Source organism: Ascidiella aspersa, chromosome 4 (genome assembly GCF_963924565.1).
Source record: "Ascidiella aspersa chromosome 4, kaAscAspe10.2, whole genome shotgun sequence".
NCBI lineage: Eukaryota > Metazoa > Chordata > Ascidiacea > Phlebobranchia > Ascidiidae > Ascidiella > Ascidiella aspersa.
The window spans coordinates 15,856,288-15,875,217 of NC_139450.1; the positions used below are offsets into that span (position 1 = coordinate 15,856,288).

At 35.3% G+C, this 18,930-nt stretch overlaps 1 protein-coding gene across 1 annotated transcript; it reads right to left on the reverse strand.

Annotated features, from left to right (window-relative positions):
- Nucleotides 1–2,221: 2,221 nt before the first annotated feature.
- Nucleotides 2,222–18,443, reverse strand: LOC146148184 (sulfite oxidase-like). Its single transcript, XM_083386445.1, has 14 exons — nt 18,347–18,443; nt 14,554–14,618; nt 12,013–12,066; nt 11,098–11,203; nt 10,884–11,004; nt 7,454–7,584; nt 6,920–7,110; nt 5,780–5,974; nt 5,361–5,549; nt 4,348–4,534; nt 3,803–3,958; nt 3,100–3,219; nt 2,910–2,980; nt 2,222–2,849 (listed from the first exon to the last, which is right to left on the reverse strand). The coding sequence occupies exons 1-14, from the start codon at nt 18,356–18,358 to the stop codon at nt 2,792–2,794; spliced, it is 1,656 nt and encodes a 551-aa protein (XP_083242571.1). The 5' UTR covers nt 18,359–18,443; the 3' UTR covers nt 2,222–2,791.
- Between the last annotated feature and the right edge of the window lie 487 nt (nt 18,444–18,930).

Consider the following 18,930-nt stretch of genomic DNA (forward strand, 5'->3'; position numbering starts at 1 on the left):
AATATGTTCCTAAATATGGTTAAATCTGTTCAGAAATCGGAACATCTTATCGCCATTCGGAATTATAAGATTAGCGACTTTCTTTGCAAGTGGCAAGGGCTATTTTAACGCTCACTACATGCTACTCCGAATCCCCAACTGTATTTTCATGCCTTCCTGCTAAGTCGTCGCTTTCTGACATGTGTTTTATCTCGCCTCTTTTTTTTCTTTCGCACTCGCTTTGTTGTGTCGCTATATAATAAAAAAAAATGTATTCCGAAAAAAAAAAAAAATAGTAATGTAGGCGATTTTTATGCTTAGGAAACGAGGTGTTTTTGGCTCACCAAAATGACTCCTAGTTGTGAGAAAGTCGAAGGTCGTTCAACTTATTAACGTAACCATATTTACTGTGATTTCAGGCGAATCTAGGAGGAGTAAACCCGGCTATGCCCCCGAACTATATTTTTACCAACTTATTATTTAAATAATTTGTTTTCGCTTCGCGAGAACTGCTATTCACTTCTGTTATGCCTACGCACGAGTTCGTTAAAAACCACGCGTATAAAAAAAGATTTAAAATATAAAGGTGGTGAAGATAATGTAGCCTACACAATGCTGAAAGAAGACGATGGTACATATAGGTTTGAGAACCACTGGACTACAGTATAGCAGCGAGCTTCATTCATACCATCCTACATCAATTTTAAGAAGGGCTGCGGAGTCAGTTTGTTTAGCTGGAGTCAGGTACGAACTCGAGTAAGACCACGTTAAACTACCCGAGTCCCGAGTCCGACGGGCGCAGTTCCAAATTTAAAACTGATATTGCCGCCAACTATAAATCGTAAAAGTGTAATAGCAAATGGTGGAAGATTTTCCAGCATTGTATTGTGCAGGGTTTCCCAAACTTTTTTGGACCACGGACCACTTTTTGTAAATCTGTTTTTTCGCGGACCGTAATACAAAGCAAAAATAAATGAAACCAAATTTTATATATTTACAAAACTGACAATATTAATGGGACGGATGGGATTGCTTCCCTCTGCTTGAATCGTCAATTCATCATAAATTCAAAGCGCAACAAGTAAGATTTACGATACTGGACAGCAAAACTTTCGAAATCAATAAGTTGTGAATAACTGTGGCAATTTAATTATCTTTGAAAGCGTACACATACTGTACAACAGGGGTCGGCAACCTTTTTCTAGTCCCGGGCTAAAACAAAACTCAGAAAGGCTTTGCGGGCCGCACAAAATGTTAACGAAGAATTATGTTATTAAAATATTAGAACAACTGTAAATCAGGCGGGCTTCGGATACGTTTTTGCACTTAAAAACGTGTTTGGTTTCTTTTAAGGAGGCAGTAAAGTAAATTGTGTTGGCGCAAAGCGGAAAAAGGCGTTTGTTTGGTTTAAAATTCGAGTCCACACGTCGTTTTTCATATTGAAAATTGTAATAAAACCACTTTAAGAAAACGCGATAACCTTGATGGCTAACCTAGTTCAGTGTTTGTTAATCTATTTAAATCCGGGCGCACCTGGCGAGGGAAGCGAGCGCGATTTGTTTTTTGGGTATATCGGCATTTCTTGCAAATTTTTATTAGAATTTAAAAATAAAAATGTATGTCCAATTTTTTGAATACGTTTTCCGTGGCCGTAGTCGGACTCGGAGATTTTTAACCGACTCCGCAGCCATGGTCTTAAGTTAATAATGGGCTGTGATCCGAAAAGGCTGTCAGTTTTTGTATATTACCTTGCGCTTAGCTTTACCCGAACAAAGTTTATGAGCTACATAAAGATAGAACCATAGGTATTATAGGCGATGTTAAGAAAAGTAACACCTCTTCAACCTAAAACTAAAACATATAAACGAACGGAGTGGTGTCTTTCGGATTACTTTTGCTCCGAACGTGGTCCAACGTATGAAAAACGTAACCAGCCTGGAAGTAAAAACCCATTAGGCCTGGCCTAAATCATATTTCTATTGTGTTGTATTATCTCAGAATAACTTTGCCTTTTACAATTTTTTTCCTTTTTTACACATTTTTTTTGCAGTAGGCTGCGTGTAAGGTTTATCGAGCTAAGTCAAACCCTATTGCAGCGATACTTAAATATGAATGACGACTGGTCGTTCATTAGTATGCTGTATAGCAAAAAAGCACGGGAGTATTACGCTACAAGAAAACATTAACAACACTATTTCCATAGTTTTGCCTCGGGTGGAAGCATTTAAAGGGAGTCCGGAGAAAATGTTTATAATTTTATAAACGTTCGAAGGAAACCAAGTTAAAAAATAGTTGCGGTTTACCTGCATTCAAAGCGCCTTTCCGTTGATAGGAAGCACCATAAAATTAAATTAGGCGAAAACAAAAATTACGCACATAACACCACTTAGTTTGCTCGACAAAAAAGAAGGCACATAATGACAATTAGGCAAATGCTTTAAGATAAACGAGCTGCTAATACCGATTATATAGGTATGCTAAAAACCATCTATCTAGTTCAACGCTTAAACAAGTTACGCATTACAGAGCACATTGGAACCACACAAAACGAAACGCGTCTCAATTCGTTGCAAATAGCATTCACTTACCAGTTGATTGCATTTAGAAAAGTTCGCTTAAAGCCGATGGAAGCACATTTCTGATGATTAGTAAAAGCAATTAAAACGCCTTCATACAAAATATCAACAATTATAGTTATCATAAAGCTAATCCAATTGCACTAAAACTAGAAGTTTCGTATGGCACCAAATAAAAGCGATCAGCGCGAGCCTATGTGTCATTTAGCTGGACGGAGTGCGGTGATTAATTTTGATCATTCGTCGTCGTCATCATCGGAGGCGATGTTTATTGGAACACGATGCCACGCATTCCTAATAAAACGAAATCTGCATTAAACGCGAAACATTAAATATATTTTGCAGCTCACTTACGAAAGAAAACCACGTAGGTTCCAGATAGATCCGAAATTTTCAGGTTGACAATTGAATGCGGAGTCGACGGCCTGAAAGTAAAACCAAGAGAGGGTAGCTGTAAATAAATTCAATAAAAAAACAACAGCTTCGAAACTTTCTACGTAAGGAGAGACGAACGCTCATCAGTTACTGATATGGTTAAAGATACCTTGCAAATAACTTCGGTTTTCTGTCCTTCTTTAACAGGTAAATCGGCGTTCCACAACGTCCATGACCAGCAATGAGAAGAGTCGTCCGCATTTGGCTCATCTTTTACCATATTGGCTTCCTGTGGTAACGAAATGATACATCAGATTGGATTCACTTGTTGCACTAAGTTAGCACACACTATTTTTGGAAAAAGAAGAAATCTGCACTTTATAATTACGTATAATAAGAGAGCAAAAAAGTGAATCATTCCGTAAAAGAAATGCCAATAACTTGTACAATACTATGCAATCTAAATGGTTAATTGACAACGTGTATCAATTTTTTATTGAATGCGAAATTATCAAATCTGTTGACTAACAGGTTATTAAGCAGTACATTTTCTGATGACTGTATGTTGTAATGTAAGCCCCTAAAAGTGGCGGAGAAAGTAAAATAAAAATGCTGATATTATTCACGAGACAAAATTGCCGTCGTTACCCTAGTTTATTAAGACTATTTACCAGTTTAATTTTAACTTAACAACAGCTACAATAAGCACGATAATTTGCAAAATTACCTGCATTTTTTGTGGGTAAACAAAATGGTTAAAAAAGTATAAAAAAATGTGGTATGGTTTCACATGGGTGAGGCGACAAACCAGCTGTCTGTAAAATCGACCTATTCAAAAGGATCGCAGCGACCGATATACAAGTATCTCAAACCTGCCACGTCTTTCCCCCGTCAGCCGAAACGTCAACTCGAACAATGTCGCGACCACCACCACTCCATGCGTAACCTTTCACCTCGATATGACCCTGTTCGGGGTAAACGGTGGAGCCACGAGCAGGTGATGTCACGGCGGATATGACTGGCATTTCCTAAAGGTTACCAAAAGTGTAACTTGAAAACGCTTGGTAATATATTAGTTAAACATATTTTAACATATCTGTGTGAGTTTTATCAATAAAAAGCTGTCAAGGAGGCCATAACATTTTTGGTTTAATCTTAGTTAAACAGTTTTGCTTTTGCTACGTAAATGTTATGCTCTGAGGCAAGTTGTCAGTTCGTAGTAGGTCATTCCCAACAGCATAAACAATATTGATGCGCTTACGGTCATAACATTTCGAGGCTGAGTGGATTTGTGGTATATGTTGTATATCACTATACAGCATACATTGTGTTATATATTTGTATATGTGGCTTAAACTGTAACCATATGCGTCTAAACGCTGCGATGTAGGAACTTATCCGCCATGTTGTTTATAACCTGTATAGAGGGCGCTTTTTCGTAGTTAGCAGTTTCGAAAGTTGTGCTGGGCGAGAAGGCTTTGTAGTCATTGCGCTGCCAATGCGAGTGACTTTCTTCGTGACTTGTCTGAATCGTTTGAACCCATTTCACATTGCGAGCCCCAACGTAACCTGGTACAATGGCGCGAAGAGGGTAGCCGTGGTCCCTGAACGACACATTGACTTGTTTTACGGTTATTTAAATAAAATTAACTTTTCAAATAGTCAATTTTCTTATTATACTACGACATGGTTGGCAAACCAGTAACCAGCAACCAAGAACCATATTTCTTACTTGGTTAACTGCAAAGAGCTACATCTTGCATACTGGCAGAAATGACTTACACACATACCTTTGTTTAGCTAAAACTAATATAAATGGTGAACAGAACGAACTTTGCGTAGACTACATTTAACATATTTTATTTTACTGCAGCTTTTTAAATAAATGTCATTACGCTGTTAAACTTTCTAAAAGATGTTTACTTGATTTTACAAAAGGAATAAGAGTTCAGCAGGGATTGATTCTATAATTTCGTATGAGGCACATGGTAAAGGAGTAAATTCTTAAAATAAGTCTCGTGCGAAAATATGCACGTACATCCAGCATGAATACATTACGTTCAGGGATAAGGCGACAAAAGTATTTCCCTTCCCATAAGATGCAAAGCATTTTAATGCTGACTTTTGTATTTATCCGTAGAAAGCTTTATTTAACAAGACTTACGAATACAGTTGAATAGCACTAAATTTTGTTATAAAAAATGGCAACATTCAATATCATATGTAAGGTAGAAGAATTTCTTAAGTTTTTTTATAGGATAACTTACTACTGTTAAGGTCTGTAGGTACAAGCTCATGCACATCATAATTGATTTAGAAAAACTTTTTATTTACCTTTTATTAGTTCCGCAAATAAAATGCGGAATCAAACAAATATTTATCCTGAATCTATTACTGTTGCATAAGTCGGTACAAATATTTTGTGTTTACCGCGGGATGTCGACTCCATTCATTTTATACGCCAAAATGACGTCACCGTCTTCCGCCATTGCTTTCTTCACAGGTATCGAACCACCGTAGCATGATTTAGTGATGTCATCATCCCCTCCATCGAAATGAATATGTGCGACACTGGGATCGTTCACATTTATACCGGCATCTTTAAGAATTTCTCCAAGTCTATAGAAACCACGTTATAATATGGTTACTTTAACCTTATAACCTTGCAACCTTGTAAATTTTCCGACGAGAACCTAGACCTGGAGCATGTAACAGTGGTTAAATTAAATCGCTAAAAGCAGCGATATCTTGATTGGTGGTACATTGGGTTTTTCACGATATTAACAAGGTCCTGTAACTAGTCACGAGTTGCTTTCATTCGAGACAATGGACTTCTGGTAGTAACTTACCTGGCACCGGTCCAGCGGGCAGTGCCAATTGCGCAAGGGCCCCACGTCAGCCCTTTAACATTCTTAAACTCAGACATTTCCGCCCTTCGGTTACCGGCACACTGGATCGTTGTGGTAACGGTAACCGGTCTGTATTTCCTCTTCAGGTCATCGAGAGATAACTTAAGCGTTTTTCCGGAGACTTTCACTTCCAGTCTGTGACACATTTAAAGTAACACTAGATTTACTACGTTCTAGGGCAGGGGTGTGCAATAGTGTTCGCGTTTTTTTATTTTTATATGGGGGGTATATAAATGTCTGTGTGTAAGAAAGTCTAAAGTATATTGTCTGTGTACACTTAAAATAAATATATATATAACGTTCCTAAAATTTTTCATTTACTTACGGCCATTACATTTACCTACTGCCCCTAAACCATGACCGTTTAGGATAGGGTCGGCAATTGACTACTACATACACACAATATCCTAAAAAATACAAAAAAAGTCAATTGAATTAATGTAGGCTAAGGGGTCATCATTTTAAGTGCCGCAATGGAACAAGAATTCTAAATTATTTAGGTTCCTGATCTAAGTAAAAGTCATAGCTGAATTTACTACTTAGGAATGTGGCCTAAATGCTTCAGATTTATTGGTCCTGACTTTGGCCAGTCTCTTTATCATGGCATTAACAAAAATGAATTTTAGCAGAGAGTCTTGAAGAATAAATCACCAAAAACAGGGAATGTTTAAACATGATTAAATTACTAAAAAGTTAAATAAACAACATGGTTTTAGTTAAAAAGCAATCAAAACTAATACTTGCATTCTAGTTAAAAAAATAGACTTTTTAGAAGGTTATGATATATTAGCACTAAACAAAAGGGGGGTGACAGTAATTAACGTTGACCAAAAGCAAAAACATTTTTTATTATCACAGTACATAGGTCAATAAATTCTACACAATGACTAGTACTAACTTAACACACACCTGGGTAGTGGGTAATGTCTGTGGTCTAATCCAAATACACATATTTGTTCAGTCAGTATTTATAGTTAATACAAAATTTTTAAATTTACAGTAAATTTACCGCTTTAGTAACAAATGTATGATGAGCTGCGTCAAAGACTTATTTAAATTAGATTCAGATATTTTAGCTACCGAAAGGTTTTGGCGTCAATATTCGGGACAGGAAGATGATTTCGAACATAGAATAGCTCATTAGGGGTGATGTATGAATCTGTGAGAAGTTCCAACGGCGGTTCTGCATTGAATGGCTTCTTTGAATTGATTTTAAAAACAGGTAGACGAGGTGGCTCATGGGCAAACGGATCGTTGAAATCAACAGGTTTCTACAAAATTATAAACCAAATTTGACATAAGCATGAGGAGAGGAGATATAGCAATGGTCTCAGTCGATCACAGCAAAAGCTTAAATCGACAACAGAGCAGCTTACACAAAGATGAAAAATGTGCACCATCAGCAACTTAAGCAGATGGCAAACAACTTCAAAAACACGCTGTTTGCTTAGTAGGGAGTAAGGTTTTCTGAATAGGCAAAATAAACCAAATGCAGCTAACAGGCCTACTGAGAAAAATGCAAACATTTGAGTATAATATTATTAACACCCATTGTTTAGTGATATAAATTAAGAAACAAACTACTGTATAGATGCATATAATAACTCACAATACCTGATCTTTTTTGGACAGGAGGCCAATTTTGTACTGTGCCAATATATCCAACACTTCTGGTGTTTGGTGAACAGCGTACATGTTCCAAAATGCATCAATAGGGCCACCAGCGCCAAGAAGAATTTTCTCTCCTGTTAGTGACAAGCTGTGTTTTTAAACTGATTGATGGGGCTAAAAGTGTCTCCTTAAAATAACCTTCTTCTATAACTACAGCGAAGAATTAGCAATGAGTGTTTAAAGCTGGTCATTATGACCTTTAAAATTTCTTAACAGTTATCAAAAATCTAACCAACATTTTACAAATACAACTCCGCGCTAAGAGAATGGACTAATTCTAGAAACATTAGACACCAACAAAATATATACGCTGTGTTCACTAGCAGTAACAGGCGCGTGGGCATTACTGTTTCAAAGGGGGGTGTGCATTACTGTTTCAAAGGGGGGTGTCACACAATTAGCAACCTAAATCACCTAGAGCAGTGGTTCTTAACCTTTTTGCAGCCGCACCCCCGTATGGTAAATTTCCTATGCTTTGCGCCCCCCCCCTATGGTAAATTTCCTATGCTTTGCCCCCCCCTACGAAATGTAATTCGACTTTTTTCAACAACGTGAAAATAGTTAAGTTTATTGTGTCGGTCTAAAAAAATTGAGTTTTATTTTGTTTAATTGGCAAAACTCTAGTCCAGGAGTCTTTTGGCATTGGACACACAACAAATTACTCGTGCTCGACACATTTATCGAGCTGATTTTGACAAACTTGTTGTGAGGGCATGGACTCCATAGTTGTAAGGCTGTGATGTCGAGCACAAACACAATTGTCACGCGCAAACATAAACCTTGCGTTATGGTGTTTCAAAAGGTGTGACGACACACAATACAACTGCAGTATTGCAAAAACATTATCGATTCACGCAAAAATGTTCGAGAACCCCTGTTGCTGGCCTCAGTGGCCTGTTATCATATATAAAATATGAATAAAAAATAGTTCGAAAGGGGAATACCTTTCATCATTTATAAACCTTTGATAATAGACAGAAAACATGCAATGACCTTCAAAAGTGTAAAAGAGAATAGCAGTTGGCAAAAAACAAAGTTTATATAGCTGCAGGAGTGGTGCTTAACCCAAATGAAACCATTAAAATTATAGCAAAACATTTAAATATTGAAGTAGAGCTCGCGCCCCCCTAAGAATTGCTTGGCGACCCCTGGTTAAGAACCTCTGACCTAAAGGGTCTCGGAGTATGGTATGAAAACAACTAGTGGGTACGGGCCGAGCCCAACAAATTTTACGTTTTGTGTATTCTAGACGCTAAAAACGGGGATTATTAGGAGCTTAAAGCTTTAAAAAAAATTGTCTGTTGGATGCTAAAAAAAGCAACACCTCGTTGACACATTAAAGTCACATGGTTTCAATTGCGAGTGAAACACTATGCAATTACAGTGTCATAACAACCTCTGTAACGTATCGGTCACAAACTGTTGCACTTAGTTGTCAGCAAAATTAACCATGCCATCAAATTTTGGGGTATCTTTAGTTTAATTTGGCCGATTAGATGTGCAATGATTCTGCCTGTTACAACTGCTACGGTCAAGTGCTCCTTTTCGGAATTGAGGCTAATAAAACTGTTCAATAGAGCGAATGAACGTACACCGGGTTATTAGCTACACTGTGGATCAGTGTTTCCTCTAATATTTTACCATGTGCGCAGGTGCCCAAAATTTTGCGAATGAGCCAAAAAATCAGTTTGGACTTTTATGAGTCTGTTAATATCCGCGTGCTTAGATTTACCCTAAGCGACATGACAGACCACCCAATCACTGCTTAGCTTACTTGCCATTGAACACAGCATCTTGTCTAACTTTTAAAATCTATAAATGTTGTTGCCAAACGCAAAAAATACTCTTAAATATAATCTGTAATTATTTTTGGCTTGGTTTGTCCATCAGACAGATGTTTTGTTGCAAGGGGAAGATGGGGCAATATACGCAAGAGAACACGGCAGGCGTTGCAAAAACATAATTAATTTCTCCCAGACATAAAAATGAGTCAGTTGTGCTTGCTTGAGACGCAATTTCGCTTGGTAGTTTTGTGTGGCGGACTTGGTCAAGTATATTTTGGTGTAACCGCAAAAATGGTCAAGGCAAATATTTCCCCTCTTGCAGTGGTTTTAACAGTAAGCAATTTTCACTTTTGAACAAGTTACAGGGTTTTCTTACGTTCATAACTTTGAATAAAATGAGATTTCACCCTCGCGTCTTTCTTGTTTATAATGATATAAATTCGGGCTGTCATTTAGTCGATCCATATAGACACAACACACAACATTGCTTTTCTTACGTAGCCGGGACAAAATACTTTGGAAACTCTTTTGTCTACCTGTAGCATAAATAAAACTAATTTGGCCACTTTTTTGTCCATATGTAGCTCAGATAAAACTAATTTGGGCACTTTTTTTGGTCATACATAGATCAAATAAAACTAATTTGGGCACTTTTTGGTCGTATGTAGCTCGAATAAAAGTAATATGGACACTATTTTTCTGTTCTTGTCAACAATAAAATATATTTTTGTTATCAGTCCTGTTTGAGATCACTTGAGTCGGTGACAGGTAAACTGCTAAATAAAACAACAATAACGAGCGGTGATTAGGCAGTGGCGGCAATAAGCACTGATGTGTTTTTCATGCCAGGTACATTGTTTCTGATGTAACATCACAGCAATCACGGTTTAGTTTTGAGATCATTGTTTACTGAGATTTCAAAGGGGTGTCTAGACTCCTCCACCCAACGCTACGCCCCTGGCAGTAACTATCGACTCTTACAAGAGTTTCATATTAATTATTGCAGGGTGGTCTTAACCCAGGCACAGCATTTGTTGTTGCAGGGGAAATGTTTTTTTAATTTAGTTGTTCCGAAACTTTAATCTCTTTTTGCCCTATTATATTGTACCAACAAGAATAAGTAAAAAGCAAACATCTTTAAATTGTTTAAATAAGGTTAAAAAAAAAGTTTAAAAAAACTTGCTTTTGCAGCCTTTGTGTAGCCAACTGTATGTGGCCCACAAACAATTTGTGAGTAATTTCATGGCCCGCAGAAATGGCACCCTTGGAACTCCCTGAACTACATTATAACAAACTAAATATAAGTTTAGCCTTTCAGAAGTCTACGCAATTATAAGCTCAAGCATAAACCAGAATCTGTATTACTGCTCACATGCTAACAGTGAGTTCGCATGAATAGCCTCTCCCTTAAAGTACTAGCTTCCTCTCAAATCCTACAAAAATCTTCGAAAATCAAAAAAATATTCAAAAAAAATTAGCTTTAAGAAAAAAAAATGGCTTTAAAAAGTTTAAGCAACACTTACAAATCAAAGAAGGGGTCCATATGGAGTGTTCAGTGGACAAACAGTATAAAATAATATATTAGTTACCCCCTGGGTGACTTTCAACAAATTCCGTAATGTCATAAACTCCATCTCTGTAAGATACCCATATCCCAGTTGATTTCGTTGAATGCTTGGAAATATCATCAGAGGAATAAACAGGCAAGGACTACAATATGGAAATGTTTGGTTAATGTTTTTAAAACAACATAAGTATTAAACTAAATTACCAGAACTTAGTATTTTATTTTTTTAAAGTTACCTTTGCATGAATATCTGTTGATTTATGCTTCCATTCTTCTGGCAAAGTTTTATATATAAAGAAAGCAGACAAAGAGCCAACACCAAGCAAAGCTGATCGCCTCCATCTTAGATCAAATTACATTAGGAGTTAAAAATATATTAAAGGTCGTCATATTTCCCGACATGGATATCTTATAATGAGAATTGTAAGTGACTTTCCAATCCTTTGTAAAACTAAGAAATAAATATTATTCTTGTGGTACAATTATATAAACTTCCCACATAAAAGCCATAAATTTTAAATTGTGTAGTATTTTAAAAATATTTAAAGCAAATCATGGTTTAAAAAAAATCATTTAAATTTGATCCCAAACTTACAATTAAAACAAAGACTTTTTTGAAACGTTTTTAGATTAAAGCTAATGAGTTATGTATCACAGTAAACAAAAGCTTCTAAGGACTAACAATGGTGTACTATGATATATAAGCCTTAGCTAAGCCTTATAAAATGCCTTTAAGGGGGGCTTGTTCGCACTGGTTGTGCATGTGTACTAGTATTTTTCATTAACTGGACGTGGTAATGTATATTCAATACGAGGTTGTTTGGAATGGTGCCATAGATGTTTGAGACCTGCTTCCCTCAGAGCTTGATCTATGTTGCTAGATCGACTGTCCTAATATGGCCAAGGTTGTAAGTATGAACTCACCACGGGCTAGTTGTTTTTATGGCCTGGCCTAGGTTGTATGAAAATCCTTAATATACACCAACCGATTCGGTTAGTTTATTTAAAGGCTTCCAGTGTACTATTACATGTAAGGCATTATCCTTACTCTAAAGATAACTTAAGAAGGGCTAGATCAAAGTGGTTGTATATAAATCTCTTATTGTTCATCATAACCATTTGAAATACAACTTCTGTAACAAGTATCTTACCCTGAACTTCCACTTTTGGATTTATCTGAATATCCGGAATAAGAAGATGCTGATCTAAACACATGTTTGTCTTAAAGTTTGTGTTATACTAGTGGGCTTTATTTAGTTTAAAGTTATGCATAGTAAATAGAGAGACTAATATATCGGTTTACTGATGATATCCCCTGATATTCCACTCCTACAAATATATAGGCATCAGTAAATTTTGACTGATAGTAATCTATAAAAATGTATCAAACGTTTCCATTTAAATAAACAAATTTTCTAATTTTTAAACCTATTTGTCATGTTTTACATTTTCATGACTGATTAATTTAACATTATGTTGGCTGGCAGAATCATGCCAACCTTTTGGTGACAAGCATTTTGTTTTTTGAAGTTAAATGCTGTGTTTGCCCAACAAATGTGTAAACTTTGCATGTTTAGGTAAAAATCATGGCAATTAGCAAGGAAACCCAAACTCTGAGTTGCACATGTGCAAATATCAACTAATACATAAGAGGATGCGAAAGTAAAACCTGCAGGTGCACATGTCTGCTTTTTTTAGTCTGACATTCTACATATACAAAGCTGTTGTTAAGTGAACTCATGCACAAACATGCAGCTCAAAACCAGACAAAATCAGCATTTATATAGCAACATTCTTTTAAATAAAGAATACATGATACATTAGGCACATAACAGAGGTTTACATAATCTTCAAAATAATGGTGTTAATAGTTCAATTTATTATAAATTGTTTGATTTGAGTCACACTCCTTAAAATGCTCAAGTTAGCAAAGCGACTTTGGGCTAAATAGATTTGCTTAACAATGAGATACAAACATAGTGATACTGATTTAAATTTTTGTATTTACGCAGTTAAAAGAAAAAATATATATAGTGGAGGGATGGAGTATGGTACCTTCTTGATCCATCCCTGTGAATGTCATAGTTGTCTTTTGTCTATTCAACTAGAATACTATTTGTGATTGCTATTTTAGGTTAATGAGTTCTTTAAGACTTCAAACACGACATTCTATGATTGAATTTAAGTACTTTTTAAAATAATAAACAATCTACATGACTATCACTTAAAGGAATGTTTAAAATATAATCCCAGGGGATTCTAAAACTGTAGAAGGTTTCGAATCTAGAATAACGAATCCAGAATATCAAATCCTAGTATATTTTTATCAAATTATTTAAACTCGACTTTGTTTGGGGAATGGATAAATCTTAATATGCCCTGGTTCGCTAAAAACAACGAGTTAGGCCAGACCGCTTAGGCTAATGTTTCTCGCTGTTCACTGTCAGCGCTAAAATCCGATGTTGGTGTAGCAACGGCATTTTTTACAGAAGCAGATTCTCTTAAAAGATGGTCGAATCTAGAATAACGAATCCAGAATATCAAATCCTAGTATATTTTTATCAAATTATTTAAACTCGACTTTGTTTGGGGAATGGATAAATCTTAATATGCCCTGGTTCGCTAAAAACAACGAGTTAGGCCAGACCGCTTAGGCTAATGTTTCTCGCTGTTCACTGTCAGCGCTAAAATCCGATGTTGGTGTAGCAACGGCATTTTTTACAGAAGCAGATTCTCTTAAAAGATGGTCTAACTGTGACTGTTCAAAGTCACCTTTTTATGTAATAATAGTTACCGCAAAACTATATTCTATAAGCATAACATTAGACCACATGTTTTGTGTGCAATGTACACAACTTATTTTCTCTCAACCACATCTTGTATTTTAGCTGACTTGGCACACTGCTCAGCGCTGATGTTGGGCTAATCGTGGCATAATAACCCGGGAAAAACGATCTTCGTTTAGTATTGCAGGTGGCGAAAGGCGTGCTTGTAATTTAGTTCCGTACATAGAACTTAGGAAACTGCTGATAATCTGAACATGATTCTACCAAAATCCATCACACATATTTAACCGTATAAATATGCTGTTGCTACCAGGCATAGTATATTTAAAACAGGTTCCTCTGGCAATATATATTATTTTCTACCAACGTTTCGACTTACTATCCGGCAAGCCTTCGTCAGGGACTGACACACAAAGCCAACAAGACACAAAGTAAAAAAAAAAAAAAAAAAAATATATATATTTAACCGTGTTGGTTTAGCTTTCTGTACACTTAGCGGCGGTTTCAACGCAGGTGTTCGCTTTGCATCTTAAAGGTTCACTTTTGCTGAACGTTAACTGGCTGTGTCTGATTTTTTTTATGACTTTATTACAATCACTATTTTATGACGTTATCCCCATAACTATTTAATGACATCATTTCAAACTAAATTAGACAGAAAATAGGGGAATTCACTAAGTTGAAAATTTGTGAACACCCACCCCCTTTTTGATTTTCTGGATACACCCTGTGCTGGAAAAAAATATTTTTTCCCAGTTCTATTCTAGAATCCCCTAGGATTTTACTTTAACTTACCTAGCCCTATCCTTGAAATTAAACTTATTCTACCAAGGTTTAATGATAATAAAAAAATTAAAACAGGAGTCGGTGACTGAAAAACAATATAATACCAATAACTAAGTTTACCTCAAACCACATAATGCTGCACCATTTATTCTTATTCTGGTGTTGCATAAAAGTTTCTTGGTGAACTGCAAATAAAAAAATAAAATAATGTTAAGCATGGAAACTACAAGTTTTAAACGCAAATCAAAAAATTAGTAATATAGCCTACAGTAAATTTTATAATTAAAAAAATGTAACATTGTACAGTTGTACATGTAAAAAAAACAGCCATTTTTTTAAGTCTTATTTTCAGGCACGTAGGGTGACTGTTTCCAAAGGGGGGTGACTGTTTCCAAAGGGGGGTGTCACATGATCAGCAAGGGCATAGTCAGGTATTTTTTCGTTATGACAAGGTAATTGTTGAATGTTCGAAAAATTAATTTAATAACTAGACTTTATGTAGATAATGCGTATACATTGTGTCATATTACATGTATAATGTATAGTTTTTATCTACTCTATTATACGCTTCTTCCATCCTGTATTAATTTACGTTAAAAAGCCATACCAATACCAAAAATGTTAACCACTGAATTGTGACTATAATGATCATTACCTAAAGCAACAATTGGGGTTTTACAGGGCCTTAGGTTTATCAACATTTAGTTGAATGATTCATTCGAAATTAAGACATACTGACAATGCCTTTGCTGGTAAAATATATATATATCTTTTAACATCTATAAAAAAGTGTCCAACCTAAATTATTAGCTATGCTAGAGTTTTCTGCTATTACTGATCATTAGGGTGATTATTTTTTGACCAAAACAATCAAAAATTTTGACCTGAAAAATTGAAATTTTGACAAATTTTGACCTTGAAATTGAATATTTTAACAATATTTTGACCTATTAGAAATGCATTGATTTAAAAATCAAATTGTTGTATAAAGTACTAAACTAGTGTCTTGGCTAGTCATCAACGACATAATTTTTATGTTTATCGAACACAAATCAGTTATATATTTAGGTTTATGCAAAACTCATAAATTTGCTTAATTGATGTTTTTGTCAAAAAGACAAACACTGATAAAAATGGCAAAGAAAAACAAGACGCTGGTTATTGTAGGAAAATGTTGTGTAAACAGTTGAAATACCAGGTAAAAATAATTACAGAAAATTAAAAATTAGGACCTAGTGTATCATTCAAACAAGAAATAGGATAATTGCAAATCACAAAATCAGGAATACACATAAAGAAGTTCTAGCTGAACCTAATGCGATAAACTAGACCTGGGTGGTTAGTTTGTGCCGGCTCATGTATACCGTAATATTGCTCTAGTAAAGATTTAATACGGTTAAAATGTCGTTGAACGTAATTAAAAACTAAATTGTTATGATAAAATGTTAACTGAACGACAATTTCAAATTGCTGACGATACGTTTTTTTTAATTTGTTAACGATTTATGTGCATTTTTAATCAAATTCCACTTGAAATAATTTTGACCTGAAGAAGTAAAAACATAATCGCTCTACTGACCATGAATCAAGGTCTACATCAATCTTGCAAGGGTCAAGGTGATTTTAACTATCACATTAAGTGCTACATCATTGTGCCAGTCGCTTTGCGAGCTGAACAAAGCAAGCGAATATAAATGAATTCTGTATTGTTTTTCTACCGCTAGATAGGAGTATTGATTTATGTTAAAAAGCCAAACTAACAATTACATGTTTACCACTGAACTGTGACTATAACAATTATTACATAAACATAAAGCAACAATAAGGTTTTACAAGACCAAAGGGAAGTACGCAGCTCAAAATTATTTGCGTAATATCTCCGGAAGTAAACTATATCGTTTAGAAAATTCTACACATTCCTCAAAGCAATCTAAGTTAGCCAGCAATCAGACTTAAAAAAAAAAACATTACAATATTAATATATTTATGAATATTAATATTCAGTCATATTCAGCCTTAAAATTAAAATGTGCCCTAAGTGACTTACATAGGGTGATAGCTACGAGTCTACTCTTCAAACCGCCAATTATTCAGGGATAAGTTATTAATATTCTTACAAAAATTCATAAACGTCCAAAATTTCAAATCGGGCCAAAAAGCAAAAGTCCCATAACTCGAGAAATAAACAAGATTTTCAGTCAAAATTTTTACACATTACTCAAAGCAACCTAACTTAGACAGCAATCAAACTTTTTTTTTTTAAATAATTTTCATATTTATTAATATTAATATTTAGTCATATTCGGCCTTGCAGTTAAAATGTGCCCTAAGTCAGTGGTTCTCAACCGCCGGTCCGCGTCAACTTTTCTGCCGTCCGCCAAATATATTATAATTTTATATCTCAATTGCAAAATGCAAGATGTTAAAAGCTTGTTCACCAAATTAAGAACTTTGCCAGTTCCGTAATTTGCAGCATTGTGATGTAACATAAAGTTAATTGTCTACTTTGGACTTACCGTAGATTACAATATGCAGTGTTGTGCCGAACTGTTTATAAGTAGGCTACACGTCGTTGAAGTCTTCTACTTTAAGATAGTTGTATGTGAAAAACTTTCGTATACCACGTATGATATAAGAAAGACAGCAGAAAATTGCTCATTCAATTGAAGTTTCCAGTCTTTGCTTTTAAGTTACATACTTTTGCCGTAATTACATTTGGGTTGATTTTGATTTTTAAAGGTCCATCGGCCCGCAAAATTTGTTTTGAAATTTCACCGGTCCGTAAGCTAAAAAAGGTTGAGAACCACTGCACTAAGTGACCTACATAGGGTGATAGATACAAGTCTACTCTTCAAAATGTGATATGACTCGACCACCAATTATTCACGGATAAGTTATTTATATTCCTTCAAAAACAAAAAAACAAAATTACCATAACTCGAGAAATAAACAAGATTCTCAGTCAAAATTTTTACATATCACTCAAAGTAACCTAACTTAGCCAGCAATCAAACTTTAAATAAATAATTTTCATATTTATGAATATTAATATTCATATTTATTTATTCATGAATATAAATATTCAGTCTTTTATGCTGTATGAATATTAATATTTTAGTGTTTTTTTAAAAAAAAGTCTGATTGCTGGCTAACTTAGGTTGCTTTGAGTAATGTGTAGAAATTCCGATCGATATTTTGTTTACTCGGGAGATATTACGCAAAGAATTTCGAGCTGCGTACTTTCCTTTTGTGTCTTAGGTGTACCAACATTTAGTTGATATGTTGAGTAGGAATAGAGAGGTCAACATTCCAACCAGATAATGCATTTAAATGGAAAATATTGGCGCAAAAATGCTAAAAAATGCAGAGTAGGTTTAACTACACATATTATATGAAATCACAATGATTATCATATATTTTGGGGCTGGACTAGAATCTTACCACATTCTTCCGGCTGTTTTCTAAACATTATTTGACTTAGGGTGCAAATTAGCATTTGGGTTTAGGTAGGTCAAATATTATTATTATGTTTATTTTACCATATTTATTTCTTGTTTGCAATTCCAATTTCGACAACTCTTTTCACTCGAGTAGAAAAAGTTAGAAGATCTAAACCAGCACCGATTTTTTAACTAGTCATGCTGTTTAAATTATTTAAACTGAACCTCTTCCTATCATTTATAGTTTGGGAACTTTTTTGATCTAATCACCTGGTGGGGGTTTTGTGCAGTCCTAGTGCCAAAGGAATCAAAGCATATTTAAGCATGCTATATGCACATGTATAATGTACTAAAAAAAGATTTTGTGAGTCAGGTTGGCCAGTACTAGTGGTAGAGACGAATTATTACCTATACCTTACGGCTTATGTTTCACTGTTCTTTAAATGAAATCCAAATAAAAAAGAATTACTTACAATTGATGCCATGGTCCCGCGAGTCAATTGCAGCCAGCAACCAATATTTACAAGATGGATTGCTGAAACATAACACTGCTTTCTGCTTGATTGGTCACAGCGTGAGCCGACGCTATCACGTGATGGCCATTGGATGGTGTTTACATTTTGCAAGGCTAGTCAGGTGCGGTTGAAGGGGACCCCCAGCCTAGCGTTGGTCGAGGTGTTGCAAGTATGACCGAAGTGGATGCCTACATCCTTGCACTTAAACACAAATAGGGGGGAATTTAATCGATGACAGTTACAAGGCACCTTGAAAAAAGTTGAAAAGGTTTAGCATACCGTATAACCTACGCGATAACGAAGTGGAATGTTGTTTTTTAGGCTTTGCCTGATTAAACTTGGTTCATCTTCACCTTTGCGCACGACTTCGCCCACGAGCAACAAGATTTTTTCAGATTTTTGTCATAACGTAACGTTATGACGTTTTTTTGACGTTATCTCTAAAAAAATTCAGCCACAAACAAAACTCCTAAATCCGTACCTGGCCAGCAACCGGTTGTTACTTAGATGGATCTCTAACACAACACACTACACTAGGTGTA

Excerpts from the sequence above, each read along its gene's own strand:
- LOC146148184 (XM_083386445.1), bottom strand. Across the intron at positions 4,535-5,360 it reads AATGGAGTCGACATCCCGCG|GGACCACGGCTACCCTCTTC; the intron begins GTAAACACAAAA and ends TGTGTCGTTCAG. Across the intron at positions 3,959-4,347 it reads AAAAAGCGCCCTCTATACAG|GAAATGCCAGTCATATCCGC; the intron begins GTTATAAACAAC and ends GGTAACCTTTAG.